At 52.8% G+C, this 11,718-nt stretch overlaps 3 protein-coding genes across 5 annotated transcripts; 1 reads left to right on the top strand and 2 right to left on the bottom strand.

Moving 5' to 3' along the window:
- Positions 1–692: 692 nt before the first annotated feature.
- On the bottom strand, positions 693–1,883 carry BOLA2B (bolA family member 2B). Its single transcript, XM_053470931.1, has 3 exons — positions 1,726–1,883; positions 1,083–1,180; positions 693–946 (listed from the first exon to the last, which is right to left on the bottom strand). The coding sequence occupies exons 1-3, from the start codon at positions 1,825–1,827 to the stop codon at positions 847–849; spliced, it is 300 nt and encodes a 99-aa protein (XP_053326906.1). The 5' UTR covers positions 1,828–1,883; the 3' UTR covers positions 693–846.
- Positions 1,884–2,242: 359 nt separating this feature from the next.
- Positions 2,243–4,976, top strand: SLX1A (SLX1 homolog A, structure-specific endonuclease subunit). Of its 2 annotated transcripts, none has more exons than XM_053471632.1 (7): positions 2,243–2,307; positions 2,570–2,761; positions 3,113–3,164; positions 3,500–3,859; positions 4,390–4,517; positions 4,697–4,781; positions 4,897–4,976. In XM_053471632.1, exons 2-7 carry the CDS (start codon positions 2,589–2,591, stop codon positions 4,930–4,932), a joined length of 834 nt encoding a protein of 277 aa, XP_053327607.1. In that variant the 5' UTR covers positions 2,243–2,307; positions 2,570–2,588; the 3' UTR covers positions 4,933–4,976. The 2 variants fall into 2 exon arrangements, with proteins under 2 accessions (XP_053327607.1, XP_053327606.1); XM_053471631.1 differs by having other exon boundaries at positions 2,288–2,333.
- Positions 4,977–5,762: 786 nt separating this feature from the next.
- SGF29 (SAGA complex associated factor 29) lies at positions 5,763–8,767 on the bottom strand. Of its 2 annotated transcripts, none has more exons than XM_053471258.1 (10): positions 8,700–8,767; positions 8,066–8,159; positions 7,700–7,775; positions 7,525–7,597; positions 7,203–7,267; positions 6,996–7,125; positions 6,725–6,871; positions 6,620–6,655; positions 6,378–6,540; positions 5,763–6,234 (listed from the first exon to the last, which is right to left on the bottom strand). In XM_053471258.1, the coding sequence occupies exons 2-10, from the start codon at positions 8,138–8,140 to the stop codon at positions 6,118–6,120; spliced, it is 882 nt and encodes a 293-aa protein (XP_053327233.1). In that variant the 5' UTR covers positions 8,141–8,159; positions 8,700–8,767; the 3' UTR covers positions 5,763–6,117. The 2 variants fall into 2 exon arrangements, with proteins under 2 accessions (XP_053327233.1, XP_053327232.1); XM_053471257.1 differs by lacking the exon at positions 8,700–8,767 and adding an exon at positions 8,475–8,595.
- Between the last annotated feature and the right edge of the window lie 2,951 nt (positions 8,768–11,718).

Raw genomic sequence — 11,718 nt, 5'->3', positions numbered from 1 at the left:
ACACAAATAATTTTACCGATTTCTTGGCTGATAAAAGCTCAGTAAATATCAAACATCCCAACCGCAGCTTTATCCCGAGACATCCCCCCCCCCGCCTTAATCAGTCGTTGGTCTCGTCTTAGATTCAGGAGCCGGATGTCTATCCCATGCATGTTTAATACCCTCACTGTATTACCCTCTACCACCTCTGCTGGGAGGCTGTTCCACTTATCTACCACCTCAGTAAAGCAAACTGCTCTCTGGTGCTTCAGCTCAATAACACCCTGTGTGCCAATCTCTAACTGCCTTGGCCGCCTCAGCGCTGCGGGTTTTTCCTCTTTAACGGTGACTTTGTGAAGCTCTCCAGCGGCTCGGTCCCAGTCCCTCCGTGTCACCGCTGACGGGTGGGTTTGCACTGTTTATTGTTCAGTTTTACCGGCTGCCATCGAGCTCCACGGGGAGCGAGCGCCAAGCAGCTGAACATCCAAACCGGTAGCCACCGGACCTCCACGTGACACCGAGGGTCCGAGATTAGAGATCCTGCCCACCGACCGGACGGAAAGCAGCCGTCACCTTATTTCAACTGCATACCCCGGGAGCGTGGCTGAGGGTCTCCTGCTACACGATGTAGTTTAGGGGTCAGGAGGAAAAAGAGGCAGGGCCCACGAGGGCCACTCCATGCGATTCCGATCACAGAACACATCACAGGAAGCCACGGTTAACATAATTTATTATCTGTGGGCATTAACTCCTTTAGAGCCGCTGTAAGTCCTTCGCAGGGTTAAAAAAAAATACGCTGTTAATGGAGCGGGGTCGGTGAGTGCGTCCGATTCGCGCTGCAGTCCCTCCGACACGGCGTCCGTCTCCTTATTTTTGCTTTTCTTGCTCCCACTGAGCCGGAGTCAGCGTCTTCTGCTCGAACGCATGGATCTGCTGGAGCTCCTCGGACAGACAGCCGTTCACCAGCCTGCGGGGGGCAGCAGAGAGTCGCTGACCGGCCGCTCACGCCAACTCAGCAAGTCGCACACACCATATACACATGTACATACACACGCACTATACATACATACATACATACACACCCTATACACACTCACACTCACCGGTGTCTCTGCAGGAGCGGCTTCCCTTCAAACAGAGGAGACACCACAAGTACTTTGAAGCTGGTGGAGCAGTGATCGGGCGACGTGTCCTGTACGTCCTGCGGAGAGAGAAACGTCAATCATAAGGAGAACAAAAATGAGCGATTGCGATCAACATCACGGCACGAAACACTAGCCCACCGACACTACCCGAGCCACCAGAGCCCCCGACGCGCACACGCTGCCACCAGAGCCCCCGACGCTGCCACCAGAGCCCCCGACGCTGCCACCACCACCACAGCCCCCGACGCTGCCACCAGAGCCCCCGACGCTGCCACCACAGCCCTGTGCTGCTAACTGGCCTCAATCACTAGAGAACCAATATCCAAAGCCAATAAGAGCCATAAACACTGAGATTACAACCTTAGAGCTCGAATACAACGAAATAAATCAAGCTCTAATATGCCAAGACCTCCAACCAATAGAGCTCATTCTATCCCAGTGATTAGAGCTCTAACGCAGCGTTATTCTCTCCCATTCCCAGGAGCTCCATCACACGGCATCTACCTCCCCGACCTGACAGCAGCCCGCCTCACACTTACAGCCCCTACACCCCGTCAGTGCCCGGGGGCTTCCTACACCCCGTTACTGCCCGGGGCCTCACCACATGCTCCGCCTGCAGCTCCCTCCTCAGCTTATCCCTCAGGATCTCCGCGCTCACGCCGCTGCCTCCAGACATGATCTCTTCCCGGCCCGTAATGGGCATGCGCGGTCACTACTGCATTGCGGAGCGCGCCTCTGACCGGTGATTGGTCTCGTTCCGTCTCCACCGCGCCCTCACCAATCACCGAGAGCAGTTATTTTGATAAACAACGAAGCAACCAATACCATCAGCGCTGAGGTCCGGTACAAGGGCGGAGAGAAAGACAAATGTATCCAATCGCAGCTTTCTCTCCAATCAGGCCCCATGCTGCATGTTTCAGCTGTCCTAGAGATGCCTGAATCTCCGCAGCTCGGACAACAGACTAATTATCCCGACAGCGATACTTCCTGGAAACAGATACATTTTCTATAGATAAATTTACAACAAAAAACGTGTTTTTTTCATTATCACTCCATATTTCACAGATTATGTACATTCAATCAGTCAGCTGTTGCCATGGCCTTCCCCGTTACTAAGGAAGCGGGGTCCTTGCGGTCTGTAACCAGGAAGTGATCTGTGAAGCCGCGCAGCAGCCTGGGCCCGGTGAGTGCTCTTTATATCCATTAGATGTAATTATATATAATACCTGCTGGGATGTAAATTCCCATTGAGCTTCTGTTTTTATTTTAAACGTTATTTACACTCTAAATACATTCGGTGCTGTCGGTGCGCTACGGAATCTGCAGGCGCTATATGTCTTGCACTGTGAGCCGCTGTCCGGCTTTTCGGTGCTGATCCGGTTTCCCGTGGAATGTTCCGGACCGGCGGTTGGGCTCTGAGTGACGCACAGCGTTTTACTTTGCAGCTCTCCGGACGCGGTCGCCATGGTCGTGGAGGTGGAGGGATTCTACGGGGTGTATCTGCTCTACTGCACCAACCCCAAGTACAAGGGCCGGATCTACATCGGCTTCACCGTGAACCCGGAGAGACGGATCCAGCAGCACAACGCGGGCAAACATAAAGGGGGAGCGTGGAAGACCAGCGGACGGGGACCCTGGTAACGCACGGGGAGCCGGGATCCTCTGTCGTTTAACCCTTTAAAGGAATAAACGCTGGGCGTAAAGTGTTACTGTATCTACTAGCAGACGGCGCGGTGATACATTGTGTCTGATCGGAGAGATCAGATGAACGCGCATGTTAAAAACATTCCACTGATTAGTCCGCCTTTCCCTTCTCTCTATGCTGTGGGCCCTGCGGCTCCTGCGCGGCTCCTGCGCAGCCCCTGCCTGGGAGGGGTAGGTGGGAGGTAAATAAACGGCGGGGCATTTCCGGGTTATTTGACAGATGTTGGGGTATATTGACGACGCGCGGTGACCGGACTGACCTCTGCTTCTTCCTGACTCCGCAGGGACATGGTGCTGATCGTCCATGGATTTCCCAACGACATCGCGGCCTTACGGGTAACCCTGTGCCTTTGCTTTCACCCGTCAGGCATATTCCGGAACATGCGCGTTTTCACTAACAGACTCTCCGCTCCGAAAACTTCCTAAAAGCTCCATCAACGCAAAAAAAAAAAAACCACCAACTACTAAGAGATCAAATGGCCTTTTCTACCTGCTGCTATGGCAATAAATTCTTTCAGCCAATGAGTCACAGCTTGGCCACATTATTATGGGCTAGAATTCAGGAAATAAATTGGGGGAAAGCTAACTCTATTACATAATTGCTACAAATATTTTGGGCTAATAGGATGATTTCATTTAACTTAACCCTTTGTCTGCCTTGTACTCCACAGTTTGAGTGGGCCTGGCAGCACCCTCACGTCTCACGCCGCCTCGCGCACGTTCCGCGCAAGACCAAGAAGCAATCCAGCTTTGACTTCCACCTCTTTGTCCTCTATCACATGCTGCGCGCGGCCCCGTGGAACCGCCTGCCCCTCACCCTGCGCTGGCTGCGCCAGGAGTACCACAAGGAGCTGCCTCCTCTCCTCCAGCCTCCTCTGCACATGCCCCTGGCGTTTGGACAGGTCCGGGCTCGGCCCATCCCCAAAGGCAAAGCGGGAGAGAAGGGGCAAGAGGAGGGAGAAACCCAAGAGGGTCTCCTGCTCAAAGAGACTGCCCCTCAGCGATGCCGCATCTGTTACCAGAAAGTGCAGGTACCGCTCGGCGCAGTAAATGCTTAGACGCGGCGGTGAGCTGCGGGGTTCATGGACAGCAGTCTGCATGCGAGCAGCAACGGCGCAGGCTCACTTTACATTACGAAGGGCCGGCCCCGGTGAGCTTCCGCTGCAGGGAGAGTTTAGCCAGCCCTGTATGATGTATAGTTAAATCCTCACACATTAGACTAAACACCACACATGGCCTTCGTAAAGTCTCACTTAGCGAATAAACTCTGATGCCTGCCAGTGCTTTCTAGATCTCAGCTCTAGATCAGAAGTTTTTCCTCACGGCCCCAGCTCGGCCCCCACAGCAGCCCCCGGGGCACCAGCTTCGGGCTTTTAGGGGTTCAGGACATCCTAATGTGTGAGGGGATAAGGAAGCTCTGCTCGGTAGCGTTTGAAACATCATCCGGCATTTAGTTTGGGAACAGATCTTCAGGATGATGGGAATAGGAGTCCCCCCAGCCCCCCGTGTGCTGCGCTGTTACCTCCGGGGTGGGTATTTCTAATCTTTCCTTATCGTGCAGAGCGAGGATGACCGTCTCCGCTGCTTCCACCCCGGCTGCTGTCTGACCGCGCATGTCCTGTGTCTGGCAAAAAACTTCCTTCAGAAAGAACCCGAGCATCTTATTCCGGTGGAGGGGATCTGCCCCAGGTAAGCGCCCCTCTTGCACCCCACCCTGGGGCTGGTCGTGTAGATACTCGGTACTTGCTGTAGCAGCAGGTAAGATGTCCGTTCTCCCAGCTGGATGGGATTTGGGGGCAAGAAGTTCCCTGGAAAAATCAGAGCTCATTTTACATTAAAATCGTAACCAAAGCGTAATATTTTGCCAGCTGCAGAAACTCTGTTTTGTGGGGAGATCTCATCAGATTCAAGAACGGTTGCTACGGTGATTTGGAGGAGATCCCGCACTCCCAGGTACTCGGCGACCCTTTTGTTTGTTACTCTATCAGCTGTGGGTTTGCAGTACTAGATCCTTTCGGCTTGGGATCCGCTGGGATCTATCACCCCTCTCTCTGCTCTTTTCTTACAGAGCGACTGGGTGAACGAGTTACAGAACCGCGCGTGACCCCCGAGCGACTCTGTGCCAGACGGGGAGCCCCCCCAGATTAGAGCCCCCCACCGAGTGCCGGGGAATCCTTTTTAAATATTAATGAACCGATCCCGCCGTCCCCAGCTGTCCCCCTCCGTGCCGCCCGTGTGTAGAAGATGTATTTATCGGATGAGTGAGTTCACGTTTGTGATGTTTCTGTGGTTTTTATAATGAATTTTTCTGCTATTAAACTGTTTTTTTTAAACCAAATAACTAAAACTACTTACTTTTCTGTAAAGAATCTTACACTCCTTACCCACGCAGGAATATATTACATCATATATATATATACATAATCTGGCTACATGATTATAGAGCGGCTGATACGGTGAGGGTATTAAACATGCATGGGATTGGCCTATGAATAGGTAAGTGGAACAGCCTCCCAGCAGAAGTGGTAGAGGGTAATACAGTGAGGGGATTAAACATGCATGGGATCGACATACGGCTCCTGAATCGAAGACGACACCAACGACTGATTAAGGTTTGAGTCTTTACAGCAGGAGAAACGGCGACTAGACGGGGGCCGCCGGGGGCCGATCTGCCGAGGGGTTCTTGGATTCTATTTATATGGCAGGGAAGCATTTTTCTTTAAAATAACAGGGTCAGAAACCATGATTTTGAGTTAAAGGGTAGTAGATACTGGGAACAGACATCCATGCAGTCTGCAATTATTTAACAAGGCGGGGGATGGGCCAATCAGTTCTTTTCCGCCATCGCTAGTGGAATATGGCGATCGGGTGACGCCGATTCTCCTGCCCCCGTTTCCTTACATTTTAACCAAATACCCCCAAAACATCACAAATAATCACTCGGGATCCGGGTAGTTTTAATAAATTAATTTAGTTTCGGTAAAAGAGTCTCCAGCCCCACAAACAGCATTTCTTGTGGAGTTTCAGAAAACGGTTCCCAACTGCCCTGTGTTAGGAAATAGGGTGGCTACGAACCGGTCCGGGGGGCCGACCCAGACACGCAGCGCAGTGAATCAGGCCCCAGGGGCCGCTACCTGAAACCGCTGGCGTTTAAAACATTTATACAGAAAACCCACGAGAGACGTAAAGAGAGGTCACCGGAGGGTTAATGCGGGGAAAGGAGAGAAAACTTAATAGTTAAAAAATAAAAAGGAAGGTTCTGCCCCAAAATCAGCCCCGGCCGCTCGCTTCACTTTTTCTTCGGCTCCTTGCAGGCGACCACGTATCTCTGGGCCACGTTCAGAGGCGGCGAGTAACCGTCAGCGTACGACGTGTCTTCGAAGAGCACGGAATAATCATCCTGCGGCTGAGGAACGAGAGATGGTCAGCCCCGGGGGGGGGGCAAATAACACAAATACCCCTCACAGTTATACCCCCCCCCCGGTGTAAACACTAGAGAGGAACCCACGGAACCGAGTAACACGCGAGGTCTCTGTCCCCGGGACTCACCCGCTGCGGGGGGGTGTGGATCAGCGCCCGGTAGAAGCAGGTGGTCTGCGGGTACAGAGCCAGAACCAACTGGTCCTTCTGGAACAGAGCCTCGGGGTCCGTCTCCGGGTTGGCTTTCCACTGCGGCAGCGGGATGATCCGCCGGCGGCTGAGGGTGTGACGCCTGCGTGGAGAGAGGGGAGCTCAGCACAGACATCGCGGCATACGGGGGCAGTTACACGGGGGGGGGGGGACACACTTACTCTTTACCCTCCTCGTCGATGTCGTCCACTTCATACCTAGGAAGAGAAGATGATCAGACTCTGGGCAGAGGCGGCTCCCCTCTCCACTAACCCCGCGACACGTACTTGTTGGCGGCGTGGCTGTAACTGACCACCTCGGCCAGTATCCACTGCTCATCGCCATCCACGGCCTTCACGCGCGCCGCCACCTTGTCTCCCGGCTTCGCCACGTAGTCGCTGGACGCCGGGATCGCCCCACACAGAGGAGGGGGTCTGCGGAGACGAGCGGGGGGCATTAATTACGTCACGTGACAGACGCCCCAACCGGTCAGATCCCAGAACCCCCAGGCAGATCGGCCCCCACCCGGCCCCCGTCTATCAGTGACACCGCACTCACTTCTCCCCAGGCTTCCCGATCCATAAGGGCAGCGTCATGGCAGACTGCTGGAGGAGAGTCATCAGCACCCCGCGCCGCATGGTCTTCCGCGGCGGCTCCGAGTCGTGGTACAATCCGGCGATCTTTGCAGCTGGGGAGGAAAAAACGCGCCGTGAACCAAACGGGTAAAGCAGCGCCGGTGCAGGAAGAGCGCGGCCAGCGACTCACCGATACGCCGCTCCTCCAGGAGAGACTTTATCTCGGCGATCTTATCCAGAGACCTGCGCAGGATGCTGGGGGGAGAGAGTAACAGCGTATCGATAGCCAGAAAGAGAAATTAAAACTAAAGAAGAGACCTCCGAGGTCCTGAAAGGGGCTGCAACGGGGGCCGCGCTGCACGCGATCCGTACAAAACAGAGCTTTTAAAAGGAAGCGTTACTTTACAAAGAGGGTGGTAGATGAGGGGAATAACCTCCCAGCAGAAGCGGTAGAGGGTAACAGTCATTACGGCACATTCTGCTTCCTGTAACCCCTCGTGCGCTGCACTCACTTGCACTCCGCCTCGGCGTCCGCCTTCGCCGTGGTATAAAGACCCCGGAGTTTGGTGCGATAATACGGAGAGACTGCGGAGAGAAGGAGGCGTTACAGATACGGCGGGGGCTTAAGGGCCGGAGCCGGGGGCATCTCGTGGCAGTTAAAGGGCCGGAGCCAGGGTGGGCACTTACTCTTATTCTCGGTCTGCATGCGCTCGTGGGTCTTCTGTATGTTGACCAGGTTGTGTTCGCTCCTCGAGCGCTCCTCCTGGAAAGGGCAGAACGTGAGCGTTAAGCGTGTGGGACCCCAGCCGGCGGCAGGGAGGGGGAGCGCAGGCGGCGGGGAGGGGGCGCGCAGGCGGCGGGGAGGGGGCGCGCAGGCGGCGGGGAGGGGAATGGGGGAGCGCAGGCGGCGGGGAGGGGGAGCGCAGGCGGCGGGGAGGGGGAGCGCGGGGAGGGGGAGCGCAGGAAGCGGGGATGGGGAAGCGCAGGTGGCGGGGAGGGGGATGGGGAAGCGCAGGTGGCGGGGAGGGGGATGGGGGAGCGCAGGCGATTCACCTGCGTCTGCTTGATGAGCTGGTGGAGTTCGCCGAGGAGCTCGGAGATCCGCGTGTCGGCCGACACCAGCGCCATTTTCGCCTCCTTGATGGTCCTTAAAACAAAAAAAGATTATTTCACAAAAAGAAAAATTCCCAGAAACCCCGAACTGCACGGCGGCCCCGGAATACGGCGCAGGCACCCCGGGGGTTAAACCCTCACCCGGGGGTTATTTTAACCCCTTAGAGGCTATACAGCCGGGAAACATAGCGCACAAGATCAATGCCTTGGTGACAACAGTAGAAAAAAACAACTCCCATCACCCCGAGCCACACCACAAGCAAAGGGGGGGGGTGGAATCCTAACATTACTTATTCATATGGCGCTTTCATAATGCGTAGCGCAGTACAATGGGTATCGCGATACATACAGCACCATGTTGGTTGGCGGGCCCCGCAGTGTACTCGGCGCCGTACGGTTACTCAGAAAAGGCTCGCACAGCCTATACTCATATCGCGACAAAGCTACAAACACAGCGCAGCCCCCCAGGCTGCTGTCGCGATATATAAACTGCGCGGGGAGGGCGGGGCTTCAGCCGGGGCGCTATATCGCGACATACAGGAGCGCGGAAACCTGACATCTCCGACAAACCCACCCCGCGGGTCCGGTACGCGGCCTGGAACGCAGCACAAGGCGGGGAGCACGGGGCGCACGGCAATGACGTTGACGTTACCATGGAGACAGCAGCAGGAAGAGCGCGCGGCCTGCCGGGACATGTAGTTCTCCGCTTGTTCCCCGGGCAGAGGATTGTGGGAGTTGCCCCCTGCCGGTGGGGTTTATCAGTGCGTTTTTGACATGGCGCGTATGCATTATACCCCACAGTGTGCAGAGCTGACAACTGTCCCGAATTTGGTGACATGGTTTGAGGGGCGCTTTTGTGGGTAGCGGTGCAGCTTTGTGTAACTGAGTGGGGCATTTAGAAGAAGAATAATGGGGTTTATTTACCCCGTTTAATTTATTAACCCGTTCCCTGCTGTTTCTATACACATTATCGGGGCTTTTAGGGCTGTAGAACCCTGCGATCCCCTCATACCCAGCAAACATTCTCACCTCCTAGAAACGAGGGGCATCAGGGGAGGAGAGAGGGGCATCAGGGGGGAGAGAGGGGCATCAGGGGGGAGAGAGGGGCATCAGGGGGGAGAGAGGGGCATCAGGGGGGAGGGTCATTTGGTGGGGGAAGAGTGGCCATCAGAGAGGAGAGGTGCAAAAGGAAAGATGGACTGACCAAACTAAGGAGGGACACTTGGCAGGTATGATAAATGCTCGGGGTAATGATGTTAGTAAATACCCTGGTATCTGCGATCGGCTGCCGTGCCTGCTGGACACGTGTGTGTATACAAACACAGCCACGTGTACACGCCTGTCAGAACAAACACACCAGACGTGCCCGACGGGCAGGACGTGTAACGAGATATATACCGGTATATACACACATACATATATATATATAAATATACACATACATACATACATATATACACACATACATACATATATATATATACACACACACACATATATATATATATACACACACATACATATATATATACCAACAAACATCTCATATATCTAAAAAAGGGAAGCAATGTCTACGTCACACCACAAGACACGCCTTCCTTTTTTAGACATTATATGAGATATTTGTGTGTATATATATATATGTATGTATGTGTGTGTGTGTATATATATGTTTGTGTGTGTGTATATATATGTTTGTGTGTATATATATATATATATGTTTGTGTGTATATATATATGTTTCTGTGTGTGTGTGTATATATATGTTTGTGTGTGTGTGTATGTATATATATGTTTGTGTTTGTGTGTATATACATATATATGTGTGCGTGTATATATATATATGTTTGTGTGTGTGTGTATATATATATATGTATGCGTGTATATATATATATATGTGTTTGTGTGTGCGTGTATATATATATATATTCCTGAAAGCGATGGTTTTTAATTTCTGTGTCACTTTATTATATTTTTTAGGTGCTTTGTATCAATAAGAATCTCTGATATTTGGCGCGATATGCATTGTTTCTTTATATATAATAAAATGATGTCATACTGATGGAATGTTGTCACTTTGTCACTTTGTTATATAGGAATATTTATAATGTATGGAGTCGCCCGCGTGACTCTGACGTCTCTGTAAGTCGCTCACGTGGTTAATGATTGCTGTAATTAAGTGCTGAGCGACTTTGTGATATTTTGGGGGCTGGGGGACCAGAAATATTGGCTGTTCTGCTGTTTCTACATTATCACAAAGTGTGGGTGACGCGTTTCCCTGCCGCTCAGCGATGGTAAAGGGTCTTCTGAACCCCCCAAAAATCAAAAAGTTATGCACAGAAAAGGAACGGGTGGTCTCGGGGAAGTATCTGTGCCGGATTTTGGTAGCCAGCCCCCCCCCCTGTTGGTAATGGCCCGGTCCCCTGGGGTATATTTGTTATTCCGCCCCAATGCTGGTAGTTGTAGCAGGTGAGACATTAGAGGGGGTGTCAGGTCGCCCTCACACCACGTGGTTATATTCCAGCGTTTAGCTGGCTGAGCTTTGTGGTAGTTGCCGGATGACTCTGTAAGCGCCTGCCTGTCCTGCAGAGCTTACAATCTAATAGAAGGGACAGGAGAAGCTTTCACGTGACGGCCGGCGTGTCACCCTGGGTGTTTGCCTCCAGCCGGGGTATTTACACGGTCTGTTAATCATTCTCCCCCCCCCGTCCCTCTCGTGATGTTTTTCTGTTTGCCGTGGAAACGCTCCATCTGCCGCAGGGAACATTCCGGAAAGTTACAGATTCTTCCCAAAAAATAACGCGTTTATTAAAACTTCACTTTCCAAGAAACAGAAATTCCTCATCTTTTCTCCACGTTTTTTCACTCGGAAGCTGCGAGGACACAGTTAACTCTTCGCGCGCCTCAGCTACTACCTAGCATTGAAAGGGTTAATTTGCCGTTGTTATTCCTGTTGTGTTTAAACGTGGATTGTCACGTCTTTTAACCCCTTGTGAGCAGTGCACGGCCGAGGCTAGAATTGAAAGGGTTAAAGAGACCTCTGTGATGTTGTGCTTGTGGGGCGGCCGGTGCCCTGGGGGCAGATGCGGGGGGGGGGGGGCAATGAGCTGTTTGTTTACATCACGTGTCTGGAGGCTCAGAGCAGGATGTGTCCGTGTAATTAGTCACGGCCCCGGCTCCCATGTCACACGCGTGTGCGCTTACATCATATGGGCAAAATCAGTCACCATGCAGAAGCAAGGAATAGGTTAATGTTTATTCATTTATGTGGCGCCATCATATTCCGTGGTGCTGCACAAGAGATCCAATACGATTAATTGAGAAGGTGCTAAATAAATGGAGCAGCCTCCCAGCAGAGGTGGTAGAGGGTAATACAGTGAGGGGATTAAACATGCATGGGGTAGACATACGGCTCCTGAATCTAAGACGAGACCAACGACTGATTAAGGTTTGAGTCTTTACAGCAGGAGAAACGGGCGACTAGACGGGGGCCGGATGGGGCCGATCTGCTGGCGGGTTCTACGTTCCTATTAAGCGCCATCATGTTCCACAGCGCTGTACAACTGGCCAGCGTTATAAGTAGTAGTCCGTGC

Source organism: Spea bombifrons, chromosome 7 (assembly GCF_027358695.1).
Source record: "Spea bombifrons isolate aSpeBom1 chromosome 7, aSpeBom1.2.pri, whole genome shotgun sequence".
Classification (NCBI taxonomy): domain Eukaryota; kingdom Metazoa; phylum Chordata; class Amphibia; order Anura; family Pelobatidae; genus Spea; species Spea bombifrons.
The sequence above is the reverse complement of the archived record's forward strand: the minus strand, read 5'-3'. Positions and strand labels throughout refer to the sequence as shown.

Coding starts and splice junctions, on each gene's coding strand:
- SLX1A (XM_053471632.1), top strand. CDS start 2,589: ATGGTCGTGGAGGTGGAGGGATTCTACGGGGTGTATCTGCTCTACTGC. Junction 3,165..3,499: donor ACGACATCGCGGCCTTACGG/GTAACCCTGTGC, acceptor TGTACTCCACAG/TTTGAGTGGGCCTGGCAGCA. Junction 4,782..4,896: donor AGGAGATCCCGCACTCCCAG/GTACTCGGCGAC, acceptor CTTTTCTTACAG/AGCGACTGGGTGAACGAGTT.
- BOLA2B (XM_053470931.1), bottom strand. CDS start 1,827: ATGCCCATTACGGGCCGGGAAGAGATCATGTCTGGAGGCAGCGGCGTG. Junction 1,181..1,725: donor AGCTGCAGGCGGAGCATGTG/GTGAGGCCCCGG, acceptor CTCTCTCCGCAG/GACGTACAGGACACGTCGCC. Junction 947..1,082: donor CCGCTCCTGCAGAGACACCG/GTGAGTGTGAGT, acceptor TGCCCCCCGCAG/GCTGGTGAACGGCTGTCTGT.
- SGF29 (XM_053471257.1), bottom strand. Junction 6,872..6,995: donor ATCGGGAAGCCTGGGGAGAA/GTGAGTGCGGTG, acceptor TCGTCTCCGCAG/ACCCCCTCCTCTGTGTGGGG. Junction 6,541..6,619: donor ATCGACGAGGAGGGTAAAGA/GTAAGTGTGTCC, acceptor CTCTCCACGCAG/GCGTCACACCCTCAGCCGCC.